General features: G+C 37.4%; 1 protein-coding gene across 1 annotated transcript; it reads left to right on the forward strand.

Annotated features, from left to right (window-relative positions):
- Positions 1-15,449: 15,449 nt before the first annotated feature.
- LOC134794035 (twinfilin) lies at positions 15,450-24,788 on the forward strand. Its single transcript, XM_063765740.1, has 9 exons — positions 15,450-15,606; positions 16,149-16,226; positions 16,530-16,641; positions 17,187-17,349; positions 17,976-18,109; positions 18,892-18,995; positions 22,056-22,199; positions 24,015-24,133; positions 24,599-24,788. Exons 1-9 carry the CDS (start codon positions 15,582-15,584, stop codon positions 24,749-24,751), a joined length of 1,032 nt encoding a protein of 343 aa, XP_063621810.1. The 5' UTR covers positions 15,450-15,581; the 3' UTR covers positions 24,752-24,788.
- The last annotated feature ends 941 nt before the right edge of the window (positions 24,789-25,729 follow it).

Genomic DNA, 25,729 nt, shown 5'->3' on the forward strand with positions numbered 1-25,729 from the left:
TGGATTGACCGAATGAAATGCTTCCTTCCAAAGTGGGTGTTCAAAGTGTGAGAAGGGTGTGCCGGTCACATACATTGCCCTTGCGATTGCTCTATGTACATTCATCTGAAAAAAATAAGTTAATTTAGTTACATAGGTACATCAATCGGTATGCTATATTTTGTTGATATAATGTGAACTAAACAAGATATTATTATAGGATGTGAACTAAGGGTGCTAAATAAATACCATGTTATACAGTGCTTGTAATATACCACGTGGCGACACAGTGCACGTGAATAGAAAGAAACATAGAACACGTGAACAAATAATTAATACGTTTCTTCCTACGTTCAATGTAACAGTAAAGAGGTATAACATGAAAGTTAATTTAATTACATAGGACCATCAATCGGTATTATCGGTATGCTATATTTTGTTGTTATAATGTGAACTAAACAAGATATAGGATGTGAACTAAGGGTGCTAAATAAATACCATGTTATACAGTGCTTGTAATATACCACGTGGCGACACAGTGCACGTGAATAGAAAGAAACATAGAACACGTGAACAAATAATTAATACGTTTCTTCCTACGTTCAATATAACAATAAAGAGGTATAACATAAAAGGCAACAAAATAGCCAAAACGAATAGACGAATATTTTAAATGTTTGTTTTACTTATATAAATTTACTTACTTGCTCGTCTCTGTCCATCAAAGTTGGTGGCACTATGTCTTGCGACGAAGACGCAGCACGGTCACTCAATATAGGCATATTTGATGTTTTTTTGTCATAATATTTAAATGTTGCCTTAACATCCTCGGGACATTTTTTACATTTTATTATATGATATGCAAACTTGGTAGCATTTTCAAAGTTATACACCACACTGCAAAAGTTACACGTGTAACTTTTTTTATTATTTGTAGTCTTTTCTGTAAAATGGCAATACACTTTACTTCTTGGTTTCATTGTTTATTCTTCACTCACAAGACAAATACGTGCACTCTGAGTCATGCCAAGGTCCGAACTGACCCATTCGTGCCCATTGTTTCATACAAGATAAGAAATTTGAGTGAAAGAGACAAAAGATGATAATGATTTTTGCTTAAGGCTTATTGAACTACGCAAATAAGCAATAACATAAGTGAATTTCGTTAGTTTTTTTTAGTCTCGTATCTTACCACCTTTTGGGAATCTTACTGGTAATATTGGAAAGATACCGGTAATATTTCCAAACAGAATCTTACTGGTAACGGGAATATTACCGCGGCACATCACTACACGTGACAGCTACAATTTACCTCATCGAAAACTAGGACGACAAGAAAACGGATTATAATAGCTAAAATAAACCTGTTGACGTATGGCTTGGTCGGCCTCACCGTAGCCTGGCAGTTTTTGCAGTCCGACCAAATTTGTGGTACCACGTGACAGCTATTATTTGCCTCATCGAAAAATAAGATGAATAAAAAACGGATTATAATAGCAAAATAAACCTGTTGACGTATGGCTTGGTCGGCCTCACCTTAGCCTGGCAGTTTTTGCAGTCCGACCACATTTATAAAGAATAATAATTTCTATATTGAAAATATGGTTTCTTCGCAGCTTAAACTGAACTAATAGTGCTAACTGAAAAAAGTCATAAGTAAATGAGTCCATGGAGGTCTTAGAGGTCTTTAAAAAAAAGAAAACATTTAGTTCAAATTTTATTCATAAATTTAATCTATCTAATATCTAAGTAACGTTTTCTTACTACCGGCGTGGTTTCAGAGTAACACTTACGTTGAGATGATGTCTCACAGATGTCAAAAATAAAAAGGTTTTCATCGATTTTTGACAAGTTTTGAATCGTATATCCTACTTTTCCACTACAGATAGAATGAGGAGGCAAACTGTCATTTTATCACGCCAGGTGGCGCCTCCATAGTGCAGTTGCTGTCACTGTCAAATCACATACATTGTTTCAAATAAATTGTAAACATTCTCCTTTTTCTCCACAATACTGTAATAGTGTGCGACAAATTGTGGAAATATAGGATCTCCCTTTTTTCCCAAGGACCCGATATGCATAAATCGGTGAGAAAAAGCTTTGAGTATCAAAAACTAAGGCAAATGAGAAAGACCGTTTGTGTAGGCTGCATTTTAAGGAAGATAAATATTTTGGAAAGAGTAAATACAGAGGTAAGCTAAGTTTTAATGAAGTAGTACATAATTTAGGGCATAATGGCTTGGCCTGGACATGCTGTACTCCATACGCATCACGACTTTGTGTACCTATCTGATGTGTCGTAGGGCGGGCGTATATGAAACGCCTTCTTGTACATGCAGGTGATCCAGGTATACACCAAAGCTTAGTTTTCAATCGAACACTTGTAATATAAGAGGAAAATCTGCACGTGAGCCTTCCAAAATTTGAATAAACGGTAAAATACACAAGATAACCTCACATATATTAAGTGATTATCTTTGTATCAAATCAGCGTTTTTTTCCATCAACTGTAGCATTTCTCCTTTGAAGCTCGGTTTATAGTTCCCGTACAGTCATAAATGGATACATTTTTTTGATAAATCGGAAGTATTCATAAAAAAATCGCAACCATACGCTTGTCACAAATCGTAAACAATGACGAATTACAGAGGTGACATCTGTCCTAACCTTTCAGTGTGCCTCCTCATTATAAGAGAAACGGCTAACGGGTCTATTTTATCTCTATTTTAGTATACCGGATTTTGAATGAAATGAATACTTATTTTTAATTTTTTTTTTTAAAATTGTCTATAAAAACACTTTTTTCGTATCTCGATTGCTGTGAAAGATCTTACGTATACGAAATCAATTTTGATGCTAAATATCTCGAAGTAAATATGGGATACTATATTGCTTAGAGTCGTTGCTGTTAATACAAAAATCATTAGAAAACTATTCAGATCGAAAGTCATTTGGGCATGGGATCCCCTTGAGGCCGACCAAGCCATACAGGTCAACAGGTTTATTTTAGCTATTATAATCCGTTTGTTTCATTCTATTTTTCAATGAAATAAATTGTAGCTGTCACGTGGTACCATAAATCTGGTCGGACTGCAATAACTGCCAGGCTAAGGTGAGGCCGACCACTTTACTTTTACTGTCCTCAAAGGCAGCTATCGTACCATACAAGTTTCATACGATTTTTGATAAGATTTTTTTGATGATTTTTTTATAAATGTGGTCGGACTGCAAAAACTGACAGGTTATGGTGAGGCCGACCAAGACATACGTCAACAGGTTTATTTTAGCTATTATAATCTGTTTATTTCATTCTAATTTTCGATGAGGTAAATTGTAGCTCTCACGTGGTACCACAAATTTGGTCGGACTGCAAAAACTGCCAGGCTAAGGTGAGGCCGACCAAGCCATACGTCAACAGGTTTATTTTAGCTATTATAATCCGTTTGTTTCATTCTATTTTTCGATGAGGTAAATTGTAGCTCTCACGTGGTACCACAAATTTGGTCGGACACAAGAACCTGCCAACACAGGATTTGGCCGACCATTTTTTTTACTGTTCTCAAAGGCAGCTATCGTACCATACAAGTTTCATACAATTTTTCGATAGGTTATTTGTTCATGTTTTTTTTATAAATTTGGTCGGACTGCAAAAACTGCCAGGTTAAGGTGAGGCCGACCAAGACATACGTCAACAGGTTTATTTTAGCTATTATAATCCGTTTGTTTCATTCTATTTTTCGATGAGGTAAATTGTAGCTGTCACGTGGTCCAATAAATTTGGTCGGACTGCAAAAACTGCCAGGCTAAGGTGAGGCCGACCACTTTTTTTTTACTGTCCTCAAAGTCAGGTATCCTACCATACAAGTTTCATTCTATTTTTCGATGAGGTTTTTTTTGATGAATTTTTGTCCAACGTTTTTGCCATTTGTACAAAATCTGCCAGGTTAAGCCTAGGCCGACCAAGTGCGTTGGAAGCTACTAAATGTCAGGTACCTCTACAGGGTAGGTATATTCTATTTTTTGATCAGGTTTGTTTCATGCAGCCGGCCACCGGACTAGTCGTTGAAGAGTTCCGTTCTGATCATCATCAACAGTTCCACTTCATCAAATGTCACTTTTTTGAATAAATATGCTTGATTTGTTGATAAAACACATAAATCACTATATGTATGCCTTTAAGATTTGAGGAGTTCCCTCGATTCCTCATGGATCCTGTGGCGTCTAGGTTCTGTTGTATTACAAGGTGATAAATAAAACTCAGTTGGTCAGTCAGGTGTGCTCCGCGACCCGCCTGTACGCCATGACAGTTGACAACAGAATGTCGACTTGCAGGTAGTTCGCATTGCACTTTTATTGTATAAACGTCACATCTCTTCCTTTGTATAATGATTTATTTATTTTATTTTATGCGTTAGCCATGCAACAATAGTTCAGTCATCTCACATCTGTTTATCTTATAACTGCTAGGTTAATTTAGATTCTAATTCCGACATACTACCACCGGTTCGGAAAACAGCGTTAACCTCAGACCCGAGAAGAACCGGCGGAAGAAACTCGGCGAGGTGTGGATATATTCATTTCTCAACAGTTCAACAATAAACATTTTTTAACAATATAACCTTGGAATATTTACACTATTCCTAGTATCTCTCTCAGTTGCTTAGCGGTCAGCTGGAAGAGATCCTTTAAAGGGATGAGTTCGCCTTTGTACACATTTATTCTATTCTCTTATTGTTATGTACTTGTTTAGCGTAATAAAGTGTTTTAATACGATTATGGTTTTACTTTTACAATATCAGTCTCTCTCCTTCTCCTTTTTTCAGTTTTGAATTTTGAGTCTGCTTTCTTTTATTCAAATTGATAATAACTCGAGGTTTAAATATCTTACGAGTTTAACCTTAATTGATACATATTTTCTTTGGATGCTTACACTTTTCTAGGTATTTTCATTAGCGTTCAAGCTATATACACGTTTCACACAATTAATACCTATTTCGTGAATTTCCAATAAAATTGTGACATACAGGTCGCTTTCCAATAACATCTCGTACATGTACATTATTTATTGGCAACAACTGATTTCCTCAGTTTTACTTGGCTGTTTGATAGGTAATATAGTATAATATATAGATATAATGCAATTTATAATATACGTAAATGGTCCAATGTTAAGTAAGGTAAAAAGTCATACCAAATATCACAACCTATTTAGTTTTACTTGTGTACTGGTATGTTATTTACGCAAACCATGATCTATACAAATAGATTTCTATTACTCGGGTAAAATGATGTAGGTACCTACATATTTGACCGTTATTATTATAAATTGCATTGGATACATTATTTTATTACCGTTTTTTAATTATAATACTTGCTGAATACAGTATTGACCTCAATTATATTCAAGTATGGTATATCGACTGTACTGTTAATCTAGCAACTTAATGTTACTTATACAATGAATGATATTATTTATGTTATGAAAACAACTTTAATCCCTGCTTACAATTGGAAGTTGATTTTAGCCTTGACTATAGTCTACAGTAGCCCTTGACTACAATATACACAGCCTTAATTTGACCATGGTTACAGTCACATTAATATTTTTTTTATAGACATTTTGCTTCCCTTAGGTTCAATTACTTACAGATATATTATAGAGCAAAACTAGCACCTGTGTATGTTCATTTTGATGGTGGCATATATTGTTTAACTCTAATTATGTATATTTTACAAGGAACCAATGGAATTTCATTACCATGAACACGGTTTCACCGAGTACATTGTTCGAAGATTTACTTTATTATTATTCCGTTGCTTTAATAAAACCCTAGGCCATTTTGGGTTTAAGTTCATACTTGGTACTTAGTACCTGTACGATAATTAAACAACGACTTAAGTAAATAACTCTTTTATAATATATATGTACTCTTGCAAATATAGAGGCTCGATCTGCAAACTCAATTTACAAGGTTTGTTTGATTTTGTTAGTTTCAACCTCAACTAGGCAAACTGCAATTTGGTGCAATCAAGATCACGTCTGGTCCTTACGTTTTTATACGTACACAGTATAAATTTCCCACTAACGTATCTGGGTAACTGTCCGATATTGACGCCATCACTCGGCCGTCCATTTTACGGATTTGGTTACTATGTTCGTATGTGTATGTTTTCACTATTAGGAACAAGTCATATATAAAGTAGCGCAGTGGGAGTGCAAGGTTTCACGCATCGTCACTGATTGGTACTTTGTATTTTTTTCAGCATTTACTTTAGATACCTACACAATGTGTGGCATTGTGACGGACCCAGCGTCTATTTATTTACCTTAAATTGACCTTTGACCTGATTGTAAATTTATAGAATTACTATTGTGTCCTTTTGGCACTAAAATTAGTTGATTGGCTTTAGGTAATTTATTTATTTTTGGACTTTAATTTAGTCGGCCCGTCGACTTTTATCGGTACTCATTTAGTCCTAGTGCAGCTTTGCATTTTGAATTGGCCTTTGTAGGCACATTTATCACATGCCGGCACATTTTATCTTTTAGGGGGAAGGCGGCGCCATTATCGCAATCCTGTCTACCTGTTTGTTATGTTTGCCCAAAAACTCTTTCAGTTGCCTCCTAACATTTTATCAAATTTGTTCCCATAATCACTTGTTTATTGTAACTGAAACCCCTAGATTCAATATTTTCCTTTAGATGGGCGGAGGCTCAATTTTCCGCATTGAAATCACATTTAGAATCATTAGGAATAGATTAGATTAGAAATTTCCAAAGTACAATTCTTGTTGCATCAGTCGAAACACGAATCGTTCATACAAACTCTGTTTTTGCGAAAAGTATTCTTATAATTTGTCGACAGCAACATTAAAAATGTCCATTACGCTAGCTTCTGAAACGTGCGTACTTGGAAGAGTGCTCGCAGATAGCAGGCACACGACACTCAGGCACATTCTAAAGCGGACAATTAAGACATCATTGTAATTAAATACTATCCGTAAGTAAGCACGGAACATGTGCGTTAGGTAAGTACCTTCTAACTACCGAGTTTCTGTACTTAAGGAGTTATCGAAGTAACCTAACGTGTAACAAACAGAACAGGTAGACACATATACATAGGATTGGACCCCAAGACATACATTAAAGTTCAACGAGTCTTTGTGACAATAACCTGAGTTTCACTCCTTAACGTTAATTATAGTCACATATTACTAACAATTTAAATTTTATGGAATTTTTCCTGAGCTATATTTATTTTTAATTCTGAAGAACTTATCATTTGCACTACATGGGCCGATATCCCATGCAGCACTCGCGGAGTTTTCACTCCAATGGTATTTCCTTATTCGGACTTAGGTTCCACTCACGGAGTCTTCACTCCAATTGTAGGTATTTATTTATACGGAACTCGTATCTTGCATAAACTATACATTAATACCATTGTCTTTTCAGCCTATGAAACTCGACTTCTCTAGTTTTCATATTTATAGGCAAGGTTGTGTCAATGTCTAGTTAATTATTTTAAATGCACCATAGTCGGCATCAGCATCCCCGCCCCACCACCATAACCGCGGTACTTGCATTTGAAAACTCGTTTAAATAATTAAATAAAGAACTTATTTAAGGAGGACAAGGTAAGCATTTCATGAGTTTCCAAATGTAATCGATCACCGCGCAATCATTGCTGGCGCGGCAGAATTATTAAGCATAGCCATACCTTCCCAAGGCCCACGGTCCTACCAGCTGTAGTAGGTACTTTCTAAGTTCGGTGGAAGATTTTTTTTACATTTATTCGGAAAATGTTTTTTTTTTTTTATTACAATTATTTTCAACAAAATCTGTTTACTGCACACATGTACGACTCTAGATTCTTCAGACTCTCAAGACTCTTAGACCCTTTAGACTTCTTTAACAATCTTTAGACTCTAACTTAGATTCTGTAGTCTCCTTAGACTCTTTAGACTATTTAGACTATTAAGACTATTTAGACTCTTTACTTTTTAGACTATTTAGACTCTTTACTCTTTAATCTATTGAGACTCTTTAGACTCTTTAGACTTTTTAGACTATTTAGACTCTTTAAACGCTTTAGACTATTTAGACTCTTTAGACTCTTTAGACTCTTTAGACCCTTTAGACCCTTTAGACTCTTTAGACTCTTTAGACTCTTTAGACTCTTTAGACTCTTTAGACTCTTTAGACTCTTTAGACTCTTTAGACTCTTTAGACTCTTTAGACTCTTTAGACTCTTTAGACTCTTTAGGTTTAAACTCTTAAGACTTTAGGTTCTTTAATTTAACTTTTTTTTTATTTTTTTTTTCCTTATACATATATTATGTGATGTGAAAAGCAGTATGGGTCACATGGTAGCAAAATTATTTTCACTTTGGGCGTTAACACTTGAATCCCTCACTACGCTCAGTATTCCATTTTAATACCTCGCTTCGTTCAGGATTCAATGTTCGCCGTCGCCGTAACCATGACATTTTGCTCCTTAGCGACACAACCTAATGTTTAATTGAAGCAGAGTTGCATCTGTTTTGCTTCGTTCCATTTTAAACAAAACAAAATCAACCCTGAATCCTACACTATAGATTCAAATTTCAATAGCAAATTTCAGACTTTTTCCTTGTATGGCTGGGCCCCAGGAGGGTGAGTGCAATATTAACACAACAACATTTACAACCATAAAAGTATTCCATTTTTGGAGAATAAGTACTCATATTACGCTTAAGCTTTACGACCAATTTCACCGACAGTATCAGTTTGTTTATTTATTTTTCCTTTTGCATTATAGAAACAAGACCCAGATAATATTATGCTGATTTGGTTAAATAATTTAAATGCATATCTAACTAGCACACGTAAGCTAAGTAGCACCATGTTGTATAGCAGATGATCTGTTGATTTTTATTGAGTCTGACGCTAAATAAAGCGTACACTTATTATTTATTTAGGTAGATAACTTCTGGTTAAAAGTGCTAACCCTATTATGTGAACTATTATTAAGCATTTGTCGTTAATTAGATACATTTGTGAGCTAATAATAAACTACAGCGCACCCAGATATTGTTTCAACAACCGTTAACGCAGACAGCACCACGTTGGTATACTTAGTTACCTGTAGTAAATTACCGGTGAACAGACATATTCAGCACTACACAGCAATATGCGCGACAGTTTATTTATTATACGTATAACTTAATTATAGTTTTACACGCTTCCTTAAATACACAGTCGCTATAAAAGTTTTATTCCTTTTTTTTAATAACTTATTTTACTGTATTTGGCTTAATTTCTGTTCACCGACCCGTTTTTTGGAAAGGTAAAAGCATTAAATAGTATTTAAACTGAATAAGACGTTGAAATGTGCCCTATAGTAATAATATTAGCGTAAAAATAGTTCTTTTCTCGATCAAAATATAGTTTAAATACCAGAAGTGTACCTTATAAAGATGTTTATGTGCTCAGAGCTATAAATTAAGTCCACAATGGGTCCATCATACCTGTGCTATTTGGGTCATTCGTCTCCCTCCCTTTTATTGAAAAAATAATTTCAAACTGATAACTTTTTGTCGGTTATTTAGCAACTCCATCGATTTTTTTGTTTTTTCTTACGTTCTTTATCCTCGTCGCCATTGTGGCGTCTAGGTTCTGTTGTATTACAAGGTGATAAATAAAACTCAGTTGGTCAGTCAGGTGTGCTCCGCGACCCGCCTGTACGCCATGACAGTTGACAACAGAATGTCGACTTGCAGGTAGTTCGCATTGCACTTTTATTGTATAAACGTCACAGATCCCATCATCAGAACTGGGTTTTGACGAAAACGGGACCAATCTGTATTCTGTATGCATATACCTACATACAATCAAAAAAATAATTTTCAAAATCGGTCCAGTAATGACGGAGATATGGATATGGAGTAACAAACAAAAAGAATCACAATCGAATCTCCTCCTTTTGAGATTTGGAACTGAACACGGCAGACTTCAAAGAGTAAAGTAAGTATATAGGTAAAGAGAGCCCTCTTGAAGCATTTTATGGAAACTCATTTGAAAGCGCCATCTCGAAACTAAGTATGTATGTGTGCGTGCACAACTACATATGCATCCATACGTGTACTTTCGTTAGTGTCCGACCGAAACATGTTTTTTTGCCGAAACCGAAACCGAATGTTCGGCTTTGGCTCTAGTTTCGGCCGAAACCGAAACCGAAACCGAACCTTTTGTAGACTTGTTAAAATCGTTTAAAAAATGTCATAAAACCGCTTTTACACACATATTATGGAGCTGTCAACACCCAATGTCCTTGAAATTGATGTTACTTAAGCAGTTTTTTAAGAAAATTACTAGAGTTAGACCAAGGTAATTTTGCAACGATTTTGATAACACACGCAGTGCAAGTGTTATTTTAAACGTCAAAACTTCTATGAAATTATGACGTATAAATAACATTTGCACTAGTTGCACTGCGTATGCTATCAAAATCATTGCAGAATTTTCTTAGTCTAACTCTATTCATTCACCAGTCAAGGTAACATGTAGATACAGGGTCAACCAAAAACGCGAGCGCAGCGAGCGCGAAATTTTTTGTTAAAATATCGCAAGGCCGGGTACCGATCTTCACCTGGGCCTAAAAGTCCGAAGTGCCCCAGTGAGGCGTACTTTCATACGAAGTCAAAGCCGTGCTTCAGGCTTCAGGATAAGTAGTTGAGCACAAACTCCAACCAATGTCTATTGTATTAAAAAGCGAGATATTTCCTTGAGCGCTGGTAACCTAGCGGTAAGAGCGTGCGACTTTCAACCCGAAGGTCGCAGGTATAAACCCCGGCTCGTACCAATGAGTTTTTCGGAACTTATAGGTATACGAAATATCATTTGATATTTACTAATTGCTTTTCGGTGAAGGAAAAACATCGTGAGGAAGCCGGACTAGTCCCGATAAGGCCTAGTTTACTCTCTGGGTTCGAAGGTCAGTCTGATGGCAGTCGCTTTCGTAAAAACTAGTGCCTACGCCAATTCTTGGGATTAGTTGTCAATTGGACCCCAGGCTCCCATGAGCCGTGGCAAAAATTCCGGGATTACGCGAGGAAGATGATGAGTTTTCTTATTATTCCTTTGCCTAGGCCCAGTAACATGCGACAGTGCTATCTCATTTACTCCGATACAATTAGACAGTGTGCGCGTTATAGGTATTAACAGCCTCTTAAGACTGCGTCTAGTGGCGCCCTCATTAGTGGAATTGTGTTTTGATAATAAACCAGTTAATTACTGTACCTATACATGAATCAGTATATGTAGGTACATATTAATATTGTTGTCCTACTTATTCCCCAACTTTTGGTCTTTGTCACATAGTTTAGTTTCATAGTACGAAGTACCATTTCGTAAGTTTCGGCCCGGCCGAAAGGTTCGGCCGTTTTTTGGCCGAAACCGAAACTACAGCCGAAACATGATTTTTTGGCCGAAACTGGCCGAAACCGAAACCGAAACCGAACCTTCGGTCGGACACTAACTTTCGTCCCACATTATATTAGGTCTACTTGGTCGGTTTACAAGTCCATTTTTGTTTGGTTTCTTGTAACAAATAACTTTAATTGTTTACAAGAAAATAAACAAAAAATGTACTTGTAAACCGCCCAAGTAGACCTAACATTATGTGGAAAAGGTTAATGTTATCAATAATGGAATAAATAAACAGAATATTAAAGTAAAATGTTTATTGCTTTAATTTTGTTGATATCGTAAGTAATTAAATAAGTGCAGGGAAAATAGTAACAGGGACAACAGAGTAAGTGTACTCGTAAACTTGTTCTCTTTACCTCTCGTGCTTATATCGAGGTCAAAACATGCGAAATATTCCAAAATTAGTAGTGTATAGAGAGATTAAAAAAGTGGAATCTTGACCGTTGCAGAGTCACGAGAAGCGAGCAAACTTTGCTGCCGAGAGTAATACATGTTTTACACCACATTATCGCTAGGAAAGTACAATTTTAGGTAAACAATAGAAAAGAAAGCGTGAGGTAAAAAAGCATTCACACACAAGAAAATACATGTTAATAAGAAAATAACACAGAACACAAAATAACAAACACAATACACAACACATAAATCAGCGAATGCAGAGAACTGGAATTACTTCTCAACACAGACCAAGTGCTTCTCAACGACAAGGCGGAGCAACAGAGATAGTGTTGGCCGAAAGTTAATCCAAATTGAAAATGTTGGCCATTAACCATTATAAATTGAACCTTAAACCGTAACGGACGATTACAGTTTACGATTCAATTTATAATGGTTAATGGCCAACATTTTCAATTTGGATTAACTTTCGGCCAACACTGAGATACAACTCAACGCACTTTCTGGGGGTTTTCACAACAGGGCATGTGTTTTCATTTGGGCTATAATCGAATTTCCTCCAGAATCATAACGAATAAAATGGCTCAACCATCACTAAAATATTTTATATTTAGGTACCCTCTTCCAGTGACAGCAAAAAAATTGCATGTCTTGGCATGGTCTTGGCGATTATGCATGTGTTGCCAGCATAAACAAACAGCATAATTAATCACATTTTAACAAAATTCTTATTTTGTCGCAAAATTAATTGAAAATTATAATAATTACAAATATTAATTCGTACTTATTTTAATTTAAATATTAATTAAGTACACTAAAATTATATAAATTTTATAGTGACATCTGGTGACGTAGTTTGTGTAATCGGAAGTCAACTAATGTTGTCGGGAACAAGATATAGAAGTCGCCTGTATCTTTACTGACGTTAACTACATTCCTAGTGTCCCCCCCCCCCCTGACAGACTTGTTCACCTGACGATTTTTGACAGCTGCGATATGTCCCTTAACTCTTTCTCTTTTGTTTTCTCTTTTTCTTTTGTTTTTTCGTGGCTGAGCATTTGCTGGAGTCAGGACCAAACCACTGGATTGAGCTGCATAACCCTAAAATCCTTTCCACGGATCGCCATTTCTACAGTAGAAAAGTGCGGGAAGCCATTGAAATCAAAAAACATTGCAATTTTAATCGGGACGAGGGTTTTAAGATCTCATCCACATGGAATCCAGTCATTAGCAAATGTAAGCGGAAACGAATATCGACAGTCGATAAATCGAATATCGTTAGTGTTGTGTGTCGACAGAGTAACATCCCTAGTGCACAAAACGTTCAAACTGATAAACAAGACCAAGTGCGGGTAGTTCGAAAAACTCGCGCGGCTAGAAGATGTTGATGTCAACTTGAGCCAGTCTTCTCCGAGACCACGGGGACAACGCCGTCCTCGAAACGTCGGAGGTAAATCTTAAAACTTAAATACGCGATTAAGTCCCGTTGTGTAGTTTGATAATGTTGAATATCGTGAAAGTTTAAATCAGTGTTAAGCTCTTCTAGCTCAATAACCCCTTGTTTAATTTTTTTTTTAATTTAATGACTAAAATATAATGCCCTCAACTACACGTTTACCCAATTTCATTTAAATTAGAACAAATTTACTTAAGTTCTTGAGTATCAAACTATCCTCTGATAGTTCAACTTAAAAACATCGAAATGCCGGGACGTGCCCCTAGCCAGCCGCGTGTAAGAACGAATGTCGAATGTAAGAACTTCGTTCGCTTCGCTCGCTCGTTCGAAGAACTTCGTTCGCTTCGCTCGCTCGTTCGATTATACCATGGATGATACCAAGGGCAAAGCTTCAGCCCACTGAGTACTATAAGGGGCTTCCCCACGCCAATGACGGCAATGACCATCGATCTGAATCCCTCAGTTTTCTAACGCAGGCGCCCTGTATGTAAGAGCGCGCCAAGCGCGCTGATTGCCGGGCTTCGCCCGACCTTTAAGTGTGAAGGGCGCCGCAGGCACCCAGTATGTAAGAGCGCGCAGAGCGCGCGCAGCGCGCTGAATGTCGGGCTTTGCCCGACCTTTAAGTGTGAAGGGCGCCGCAGGCGCCCAGTATGTATTTAAGTGTGAAGGGCGCCGGTATGTAAGAGCGCGTCAAGCGCGCTGATTGTCGGGCATTGCCCGACCTTTAAGCGTGAAGGGCGCCGCAGGCGCAAAGTATGTAAGAGCGCGCGAAGCGCGCTGAATGTCGGCCTTGGCTGTCGGTCGGTCTGTCGGTCTAGTGTGACTAATAATGTTTATGTGCCAGCGGCACTCGGTCGGAGTCCACCGCCTCCCCGACCAACCTCCCTATAAGTGACTTGGAGGTATATATACGCGACAAGAAAAATTTCGATAGCGCGATGTAGAACATTCCAATTTCGAATATTTACTGACGCCTATTTTTGGATTATTATAATGATACTTGTGCTTCCTCGATGTGTTTGTGTCTATCTATAGAAAAGTGATAAATTTAAAAATGGCCATTTTTTTTGACGTGATAATGTCTTCTAATCGATGAACACCGGTAGCATGCACGAAAAGGTGTCACGTTGTTGACAGATCTCCATTGTAACGTTGTGGACAGATCTCCATGGTAACGTTACGTAATGTAGTGGTAATGCTTTCTTATGACCTTATCACGCAAAATCTATCGTCCGTGAACCGACTTTACAGACAACCATTTCTTTTTTCAGATAAACGATATCTGAGGACCCGAGAGGCCCCTTAACGCGGATCTCAAGGGAAATTTGAACGAAACGGTCGCCATCTTGATTTTCTTTATTTTCGGCCCGATCTTGATAAAAATCGATATCCGAGGGTCCGAGAGGCCCCTTAACGCGAATCTGAAGTCGAAATTTAATGAAACGGCCGCCATCTTGATTTTCTTTATTTTCGGCCCGATCTTGATAAAAATCGATATCTGAGGGTCACACGAATCTGAAGTCGAAATTTAACGAAACGGCCGCCATCTTGATTTTTTTTATTTTCTGCCCGATCTTGATAAAAATCGATATCTGAGGGTCCGAGAGGCCCCTTAACACGAATCTGAAGTCGAAATATCACGAAACAGCCGCCATCTTGATTTTCTTTATTCTTGACCCGATCTTGATGAAAATCGATACCTGAGGGTCCGAGAGGCCCCTTAACACGAATCTGAAGTCAAACTTAACGAAACGGCCGCCATCTTGATTTTCTTTATTTTTGTTTTGACCCGATCTTGATAAAAATCGATATCTGAGGGTCCAAGAGGCCCCTTAACACGAATCTGAAGTTGAAATTTCAGCTAACGGCCGCCATCTTGATTTTATTTATTTTCGGCCCGATCTTGATAAAAATCAATATCTGAGGGATATCTTGATATTTTCAGTTTTTAAATAACTAGAGAATATAATGGTTAGTTAATTTAACTCAAAGTAGGTTGAATATATGTAAAATGAAAATAATAACAAACCAAACATTATATTAATAAATGGTGGCTTCTGAAAATACGTCTTACATACTTCACTGACACAAATGACATCAGTGACAACCGACAAGACAAGTCGGAGTCGGACGGTTTCATGACATGACGGTTCTATTAACTCGTCATTACGTTTAATTCACGTATTTTTGTGTATTGTAAAGTATTTACAGTTGTAATACCTGAACAATATTTCCGTAGTTCTTGTATTTACATAGTGTAACTACAGAACTGACAGTAAGATGTCTCATCAAACGGGTATTCAAGGTATGACGTGAAGCGATATAACTCCGAATATCGCTACTTTTCACATATTTTATCGTGTACACATTACAACAGCTGTAATCCCACGCCTTTATTCCTTGATTTGATTCATATCTTTAAATAACTTTGGTTACATAAAAGCCGCGTTATGGGACTTATTTACTTAAAATGCTTGAAAAATCTCTTTGTACTTATTTATAATATATTGGTAATCAAATAAATATTACAGATATGTGTACAGGTTTTTCAGTTTTGCCACTCCTTTTTCCTACTTTAGGGCGGAAACAAATATCTTCTTTATGTACCATGCCATGGTCAGTGTTAACATTTACCTGGTACCATTTTCTACTAAATGATGAATATGTTGTATTGGTATATACATAAACTAAGGCACAACATTAATAACTAGCCTTCAGGTTTATGTATTCAATACATAATTGGTACCTGCACAAATGTATGCACCTCTCAAAATATGAATGTTGTTCATATGACTGACTTTGTTTCCTTGCTTCAAGAACTTGGACTCATTACAATTTGTTTTGCAGCTAATGAAGACCTGAAAAAGTATTTCAATAAATGTAGGGATGGAAAAATACGCGTCATGAAAATCGGTATAGAAAATGGTAAGAAAATATTGATATAGAGCTAAGTAGGATATTGGAACCCTGGGACTTAGAGATTTAAGGCTTTGAAAGTGCCAAGTGTCAAGGATTTATCGGGAAATAAAAACAGGATAGTATCAATTTTATAGACTTTAAAATAAGTTGAAATTATTAAAACTGCCCAATATGCTTGAGCCTGTGTTTTTCGATATAGATTTTCCTAAATTTCATTAGATTCGATTTTTTTTAATATGAACCTAGCCTATTTGTGTTCCATGTCCAATTTACAATTAATTAATTAATATTTTGTGAAATATCTTTCAGAACAGTTGACTCTTGCCAGGAAAGAGCCAGTGAAAGGGACTTGGGAACAGGACTTTGACAAATATCTACCTTCACTGATTGTGGAAGATATGCCCTGCTACATGTTATATAGGTGAGACTGTTAACCCTTTGAACGCCATGCCATGAGGCACAATCATTGCATTATGCACCATCGTAAAATGTGTTTGATATTGGGCTGTAAAAGTGTTAAATTTGAAATAATTAGTATACAGGGATTAGATTCGAAGGAAGCCAGTTCTGTCAAACTGGTTTAACTTGACAGACATTCAGATGTACTCTATGAGTAACTACTGATGAAACTCTCCATACAATACATATGGTATCATCCCATAATACCCAAAACAAACAATATACAACCTTGTCATCTTTTTGGTCTAACAATTATTCTAAAAGATGTAGGTAAATGTTTAATTCTTTTTTGATGTTGTCCTTGGGCGGCAGTATTCGCTTACCATCATGTGATCCGTCTGCTTGTTTGCCTCCTATATAAGAAATGAAGGGTTTATTTTTTTGTATAGTACTGGTGCCAGCTTAGGTAGTCAACAACACCAATGCATTAATGTAAAGATTAAGTAACAAGCATAAATTCACCTGACTACTATATTCTATTCTAAACCATTGTTGTTATGTTTTCAGGTTCGACTCCACAAACTCTCTGGGCCACGAGTGGTTGCTTCTCAGCTGGTCTCCGGACTCGGCGGCGGTCCGGCACAAGATGCTGTACGCTTCAACCAAGGCTACACTCAAGCAGGAATTTGGCTCAGCGCATATAAAAGACGAGATGCATGCCACTACCAAGGTAAGTAACCAATAATTATGAAAACAAAGTAATTGTCATCAGGCTGCAAAATAAAGTCCCTGACAAAGTTTTATCCTACTCTATCTTAATGCCACTGACATCTTAACCCTGCTAATTTCATACTTTAGTACAGGAGTGCGCATTGTCATTGTTGTTAAGATAGTAATAGGTACACTTACATTACGCTTAAGGCTCATTTAGATGGTACAAGTTTTGTTTGGCCCACCAGTGGTCTCACAATAAGATCAGCGCTGACTTGCCGGTTAGCAGTTGTAAACTCTTATGTTATACGTCTTGAATTTCTTCTGTCCTATTTATAATTTTGTATGGAGTTAAAGTTTACCATGAGTAAAATAAATTATTTCTGATTTCTGTTACAGTCATCAAGCAGAATTGGTTGTACCTCAATAGTCGAAAATGTAAAATATAATTCGTACGCTAGATGTCCATTATTCATATTCACTGTTAAGGCCCGTATAAAGGATAATTATGAAAATATTTGTCGCAGAGAGGAGTCCCGGTAGCTCCGTTCCTTTAGTGATGGGCCGTGCCGTGTGTCCTAGGTCTGCGAGTGCGCGTATTGAGTTTTCTGCTGCGAACTAAATAAATTAATTTGTTTATATCAGGGAGAAGTATCCCTGAAAGGCTACAAGGCGCACTTGAGCGGCATCAGCGCGCCGGCGCCGCTGACGGAAAGGGAAGAGGCCTTGAAAGAACTCCAGCAGACCGACCATAGCACCAACTACAGTACCGACTCTAGGTAAGGATTAGGAAACGCTCCTGGCACTGAATTTGTATGGAAAGTCACGGGAATTCCCGACTTTGTGTACAAAACCCACCCAGCACACCCTAGTAAGGATGCATCGTACATTCAACCACCAGACCACTGGCGGCGCGTCAAAAGTATTAGCTGGGCAACCCGGAGTTAAGAGTTGCGTTTTCTTTGAAAACTTTAGAGCATGCTCGTAGGAATTGAGTTACAAAGCCACTTGTACAATGGACTGCTAAAATCATGACTGTCCACAATAGGTATATAGTGTGGTTCTGTGTGATCCTGATCTAGTATACTTTTATATTAACTGCTATTTCTTTCGCAGATGTTTTTTAAATAATCTGTATAAGAAACTTTTTTTGTTTGTATTCCTGATTACCTCAAGTAGTGAATACCAGGGTAACCTTTTGAACGCCACAGACGGCAAATGACGTCAACGCAAAATCGTGACAACGACGCCAAAGACAGCATTTGACGTATCCGTACTGAAACACACCCCACTTTTAGGTTGGCATTATTTATTCACAAAACTAAATTTTACCCCCGTGGCGTCAGTGGCACGGCAAATGGACGTCTTGCGTTCAAAAGGTTAACTAATGCAAATTTTTGGTAAGATGGTGTTCTTCAAAGCACAAAACACCTTGTAAATATGTTTGTTTCATTATAATCGAATCAAGAACCAATGTATGTCACGTATGAAAATAAACTCAATTTCCCTTAGCCTGATTCTAATAATAAATGTAATTTAAAATACAAATTGTAATTTCCAGGCAATCAACTATGGGTGGCGTTTCGTTTCCCATCACGGAAGCCGCCGAACAAGCCATAGTGGATCTACAGAGGGGTTCCTACAACTACATACAGTTTAAAATCGGTGAGAAACAACACTGTATAAATAAAGTAAAGTAAAAGTAAAGCTATACGTAAGTGGTCTTAATCTACACTCGCGTGCAAAAGTATTGCATCACTTTGCATTTTTTCGTCCGCACCCAATATCTTTGTAATTCTATACCCGATTCTGAAAATTTTGGTATCAACTGAAAGATTATAATGTAACGCATTAGAAAAATGGTAAATTCAATGAAATTTCGTATCTGAAGACTAAAAAAAATCATAAAACTGAAAGTAGTCGCATAATGCTCCAAAAATAAATCCGGAAACTTGAAAATAAAAGTCATTTTTTAATACAATAACGTTTATTATTATTAAATTAATACTTGGTATTGCCACCCACAGGCCTCCTTTCACAAACCAAGTGGTTTTTCATAGACGTAATTAATTTTTTAATGTGATGATGAGGAATAGCGTCCCACTCCTCCAGCAAGGCTCCCTTCAGCTCCTCAACATTGACTAGGGCAGGATTCCGCTTTCGAACCCTCCTTTTTAGGTAGTCCCACACGTGTTCAATGGGGTTAAAGTCCGGGCTCATCGCTGGCCAGTCAATTGTGTCGATGCCCACTTCGAGAAGGTAGGCTGCGGTGGCCCTAGCGGTATGACACGGGACATTATCCTGCATTAGGATGAACCCCTCATCAAAAATACCGGCATAAGGAACAACATGTTCCTCCAGGATATCAGTGATGTACTTGGCAGCGGTCAATCCACTGTCACGGCCCCCGCCAGGCACGAAAACCAGTTCTGTCCGCCCGTCGTAGGAAATGCCGCCCCAGAACATTACGGATCTACCGCCATAGGCGACCCTTTCGGAGAAGAAACATTGAGCGAACTGTTCTTCTGGCCTTCTGTAGACTCTTTCTTTTCGGTCACATCCATTCAAACACATTCTGCACTCTTTCAAGAAGAGAACTGGGGTTCATTGCTCAATGGTCCAGTCCTTGTGATTTTCAGCAAACTCTCTTTAGGCTGTACGGTGTCGCGCCAGCAATCTGGGCACCGCTGCGGGCCTCCTGGGTGTCAAGTTCGCTTTCTTAAGTCTTCTTCTTATTGTCTACTCACTGGCAGCCACTCCTCGTACTTCACGCAGACGCTGCTGGATGGCAATGCTGGTCTGGTGTCGATCTCGGAGAGATGTTGTGACAAAGAAGCGGTCGTCCCTCTCTGATGTACACTCTCTGCGGCCGCTTCTTGGTCTTGAAGTAAAGGATCCAGTCCCCTGGAACCTCTGGTAAACTCTGCAAACTGCAGATTGGCTTAAATTCAGCTCGGCAGCTACTGAACGTTGGCTACGCCCCGCTTGCAGGGGCTGGATGATTTGGCGGACTTCAGCTTCAGTGGTTTCCATTTTTCCAGGTCTTTTTCACGGGAAAATACGCGGAGATATGTAACGATCGACTTCTGATAAGTGACTGATAACAACCCCTTCTCTACCCCCCGTTTTATAAGGGTCAAGGGTAACGCAACTCGTGCGCGTGATAACGTGAAACCGCTCACAAATCGGGAAAATGTTGATAATTTGAAAAATACTGGGCCGATTTCCATGTTTTTTTACTTTTCGTAAAGCTAAAACTTCAAGGAACATGATTACATTAAAATAATTTAGAGAAATTAACCAGTTTACAAATATATTGGGTGCGGACGAAAAAATGCAAAGTGATGCAATACTTTTGCACGCGAGTGTATTATATCGTTTACTTAACCCTTTACCGCATGGATTTTTTATTCTCCCCGAATTAAATATATGTTATAAAACACTATAAATGCAACATAAAAAAAATTGTGAAAAAAATCTATATTGGACCCAATTAAAAATAATAGTAAATAACAATTTGTTCCAAATTTGGAACTTTATGTATTAGTGGATAACCGGAGCCCGACCGTCAAATTTGGAACTGTATGCAATATATGTATGGAAATGTAAGTTTAAAAAAAAACACTTACAATTTCAAAAACGATTTATTATTTTTATACTTATTTTTGCTAAGGTTTAGGCTATGGTAGCCACTTACCACCATACGGAACGTATACTTGTTTGTCATTGATGTAGTAAAATAATTTGATCGTTATAGGTTATCTGTAGCTACCAGCTGTCACCGGTTATCTACAGATTATTAGCAATGCGGCTAACGTACCTAACTTAATAAAAATAAAATACAGAAGTAGCTTGCCTGAGTGCATAAGGTTCCATATTTGCCAAACTGATAAAAAAATCAATAATGCATAATGTTTCATATTAGTCCAATCCTTCTAGCTTGTAACGCATAGTGTTCCATTTCAGGAACAAACTTTCACAACATCATACATAGTCATTTGAATATAAATGCTTACATGTTTTACCGTAAAATCTCGCGGCATATACTTTTCTAATACTCAACGCTGAAAAATTATTTATTGCACTAAATATAACAACGAAAAGCTAATTACATAGTTGTCAATCGTGTGATTGACAACTAAAAAAAAAATTCAATTCAATTGCAAGTAAAATTGCCGGACGTCGGTGGAAAAGATAACGTCATATGGACCACAAACTAGTTAGAAGCTGCATCAAGTACAGAAAACGTTCAGTAGTATTCATAGTTTCTACCTCTTACAAGTTCAGTAAAACAGATGACGCTTATATCAATCCAAGAGGATAATATCATTACGTTCCAAATTTGTACCCATATGCGGTAAAGGGTTAAAACTATAATTTCTACTTCCATATTTATGTGAGTGTGTGTAGTAATTTTACTACATTATATAGATGGCAGCACCATCTGTTTATCCCAAATTACTCAAAGTTCAACAGGCACTCAAAGAGCAAGTTCAAAGAGCACGTACTGTTCAAAGATATGTCTACATTTTACGCCTTATTAAAAAGAAGTTAGGTGCGAATTATTAATATATCTTTGATGTTACTGTTCCTAGCTGGTCAAAGATTGAATGTACTCGAGTAATGGTGCCAGTTTCTAGAAGTTTTGTTTTGTAGTTGTTTGTTTGTAGAAGTTCTATCTCTCAGTTTATGAAAGAGTTAATGTTCTCTTTCCACATATTACAGATTTAGAAGAAGAAAAGATCCACCTATCGAAAGCCGCCAACATCCCTCTAGTGAGTCTGCCGGAGCAAGTGCCGAGCGACCAGGCGAGGTATCACCTATACGTGTTCAAACACAGCCACGAAGGAGACCACTTGGATAGCATAGGTAAATTTTTAACACGATAGAATACTTAGCGCCACTTGCACCATCCCACTAACGCAGGGTTAACCGGTTAAACCCAGTGTCAAATTGTAATGGTAAATGGTAAAATCATGCAGATAAAACCTTGTCAGAAGCCAGCAATTGATATGAACCCTTGCTTAAATAATGAATCATTGGCGGTTGTTGAGTCATGTTCTTTACTAGGTGTGGAAATAGACTCCTGCGTAAATTGGAAGGCACATGTTGATAAAATCTCGATAAAATTATCCAAATTGACATATGCCCTCTCCATGTTGAAGAAATGTACAGACTTAAAAGCTGCAACTAATGCCTATTATGCCTATGCCCATTCTTGGTTATCATATGGTATTATCTTATGGGGGAATAGCACGAACGTAGAGTCGTTGTTCTTGCTACAAAAAAAGTGTATAAGAATACTAGCCAATATAAATGACATGGAGAGTTGCCTCCTCAAAAACATGAAAATATTGACGTTAACTTCACTGTACATTTTTGAATTGTGTAAATTTGTTAAAAAACAAAAACATTTATTTGAGCGAACAAGGGATAACTCAAAATCTGCGGAAAAAAAAACAAATTAGTTAGCACTTTCACAAATCTAAAAATAGTGAACTCCGGTCCTTACCATATGGCAGTCACAGTATACAGGGTGTCCCAGAAATCGATATCAAGCCGTAAACGGATGATAGACCAAGTCATAACAGTTATCATAAAAATACAAAAAAAATCCAACTCATGTTCTTTAAAAATTATGGTCACTTTAAAAATTCACTAAAAAATCCACACCCTGTAATGGTTCTTTAACTCTTGTTACTACAAATTCCATAATTTATTCTAATTTTTTTATTATTATGTATTTTTTTTTGTATTTTTATGATAACTGTTATGACTTGGTCTATCATCCGTTTACGGCTTGACGTCGATTTCTGGGACACCCTGTATAACAACATACCGTCAGAACTAAAACATATAGAGAAAGATTCAACATTCTTTAACAAACTAAAAAAGTTCTTGGTTGAAAACTCATTTTACAATATAAAGGAGTATCTTAATTATAAGTCTTAATAATGTTAATTGCTAGTGTGTACTAGTTTTTAAGTCTTTATGTATATTGCTGTGCCCCAACGGGGTTTATGCTGGAACATGTAAATATTTTAACATCTTGTAAAACCCATAAAAGCAATGAATAAATTATGAATTAACCATGGTAACTACAGTACGGCTACCACCAGTTTTGACATTGACATAACGCTCACGTTTAAGTAACTTACTTTCTATGCATCTCGCTCGTACTCGCATATGCGAGCAATAGTGGAAGCGAGATGTACAGAAAGTAAATTACGTAGACGTGAGCGTTATGTCAATGTTAAAACTGATGGTAGAGGCTCAGGTTTAACCAGTTAACCCCGGGCTAGTGAATGGTGCAAGTGACCCTTAATCAATCTTGCACATCAAAATTTTAATTCTGAAACCAACTTCTTTGTTCTTCTATCGCTCTTCCACATTCGAGCGATGGATAGACACAAACAAACAAACGGACGATGTAGTTCGAAGTTATAGCCCGGGCATGATCGTCACTACACCTTATAAAACAAAGTCCCCCGCCGCGTCTGTCTGTTTGCGTATATGTATGTCCTCGATAAACTCGAAAACTACTGAACGGATTTTCATGCGGTTTTCACCTATCAATAGAGTGATTGAGGAAGGTTTAGGTGTATAATTTGTTAAGGTTTTGTGTAACCCGTGCGAAGCCGGGACGTGTCGCTAGTTATTTATAATCCTATTTTCTATGTTCAGTGTTCATCTACTCGATGCCCGGTTATAACTGCTCGATCAAAGAGAGGATGCTGTATTCTAGCTGTAAAGGACAGTTCCTAGACATCATAGAGAAAATTGGAGTTGTGGTAGAAAAACGAGTAAGTATTAAGTTTCTAATATGTGTTAAATATTAGTTGCTAAATCACATTTTGACACTGCCTTTATCTTCATGCCGTGGGCTCCACGGAAGACCAGCGTTGTATTGTAAATATGTTAGAGCATATGCTGAGTTGTGTCCATTTGTAGCCTCAGTAGCAGCATCAATACTGTAATTATTGCATGTTAGTATAAGCTTCAAGTAGATTTAACTGTTTAGTGTATAAGATCCTCTTTCTTTTAAAATGAAATTTATATGGTGCTGTATGTAGATGGTTTTTGCAGTAAACGTTTTCCCATTCTATTCTCTTTTTTTTTTTCATTTTAGGTATCTGCAATCAGTCTTCAGGCATAATAAGGTCTCCTTGACCGCAAAAATTCACGTTTTGGCTAGCCAGTTTACAGTAGCATACGAAAGATTAAAGCTAGATTTGCGGATTTTTATATTTCTTTTTTTTTAATTTCAGATTGAAATTGACGATGGCAAGGAGCTCACTGAAGAGTTCCTATATGAGGAGATCCACCCCAAGCGCAACCTGCACCGCCCCGCCTTCGCCAAGCCCAAGGGGCCGCCCAACAGAGGCGCCCGGAGGATCACCAAGTCGCAGCCCGCGCAGTAAACAATAGCAATACAAGTAGTGTTGGTAGGAACTCGACTCCTTTGAGTCTAAATTTGAAGAACTCAGTTCGATTTTACGAGACTCTGCGCTTAATAAACTTCTGAGTCTTAAAAGACTTAAAGGACTCGACTCGGGACTTAAAAGTTCCGAGTCGAGTCCTTTGTTGAGTCTTTTTTAAGAGCAGCTCAAAAGGACTCGAGCCTCCGAATAAATACTCCGTCAACAATTTTATAGGTTTTTCCTAAATAACAGTAAAGAAATTAGGCCTTATCGTATGATTTGTGTAGGTACCTAATCCACAATTATACATAAAGACGATGCATTTCGAAATTGTTTGTAAAAAAAATCGAGTTCTCTGAAAACGACTCAAGTCTCTACAAAAGACTCGTGTCTCTATCAAGTTGAATATAACTTGAGTTTAGATTTAATTATAAGAGTCTGAAAAACTGAGTGGGGTCTTGAAGCAGAGGACTCGAAGGACTCGAGTCCTACCCAACACTAAATACAAGGAGGGCGGCTTTGTTTCAGTGGACTAATGAGAATAGTGTCAGTCAACGTGGGGAAGACCGTCTAAAATATGAACGCTAAAGATCGGTTTTCCTAGGATAGCGGTGCCGTCATATAGCGGCCGTCTCCATACTAAATAATACGGCTAAATATGGATGTCGTAGTATTTGTATGGAGACGGCCGCTATATGACGGCACCGCTATCCTAGGAAACCAGAGCACAAGCACAAAGAATTTCGTACATTAAGAGGGAAGTATAGCTACTGACAATAGGTACTTTTTCATGCAATTTCGATTTCGGGAGAAAACGGTTTCCATTAACTAAATCTTAACACATCACTTTGATCTTACTGTCGCGATGATGTGATGATGAGCGTCCATATTTTAGACGAACTAGTTCAGCCAGTATACGTATACGTCTATGAATAGATCTAGAAACGATATGGATTAGATGTGTCAGTGTCAAAAGTG

This window comes from Cydia splendana, chromosome 9 (assembly GCF_910591565.1).
Source record: "Cydia splendana chromosome 9, ilCydSple1.2, whole genome shotgun sequence".
In the NCBI taxonomy this organism is placed as follows: Eukaryota; Metazoa; Arthropoda; class Insecta; order Lepidoptera; family Tortricidae; genus Cydia; species Cydia splendana.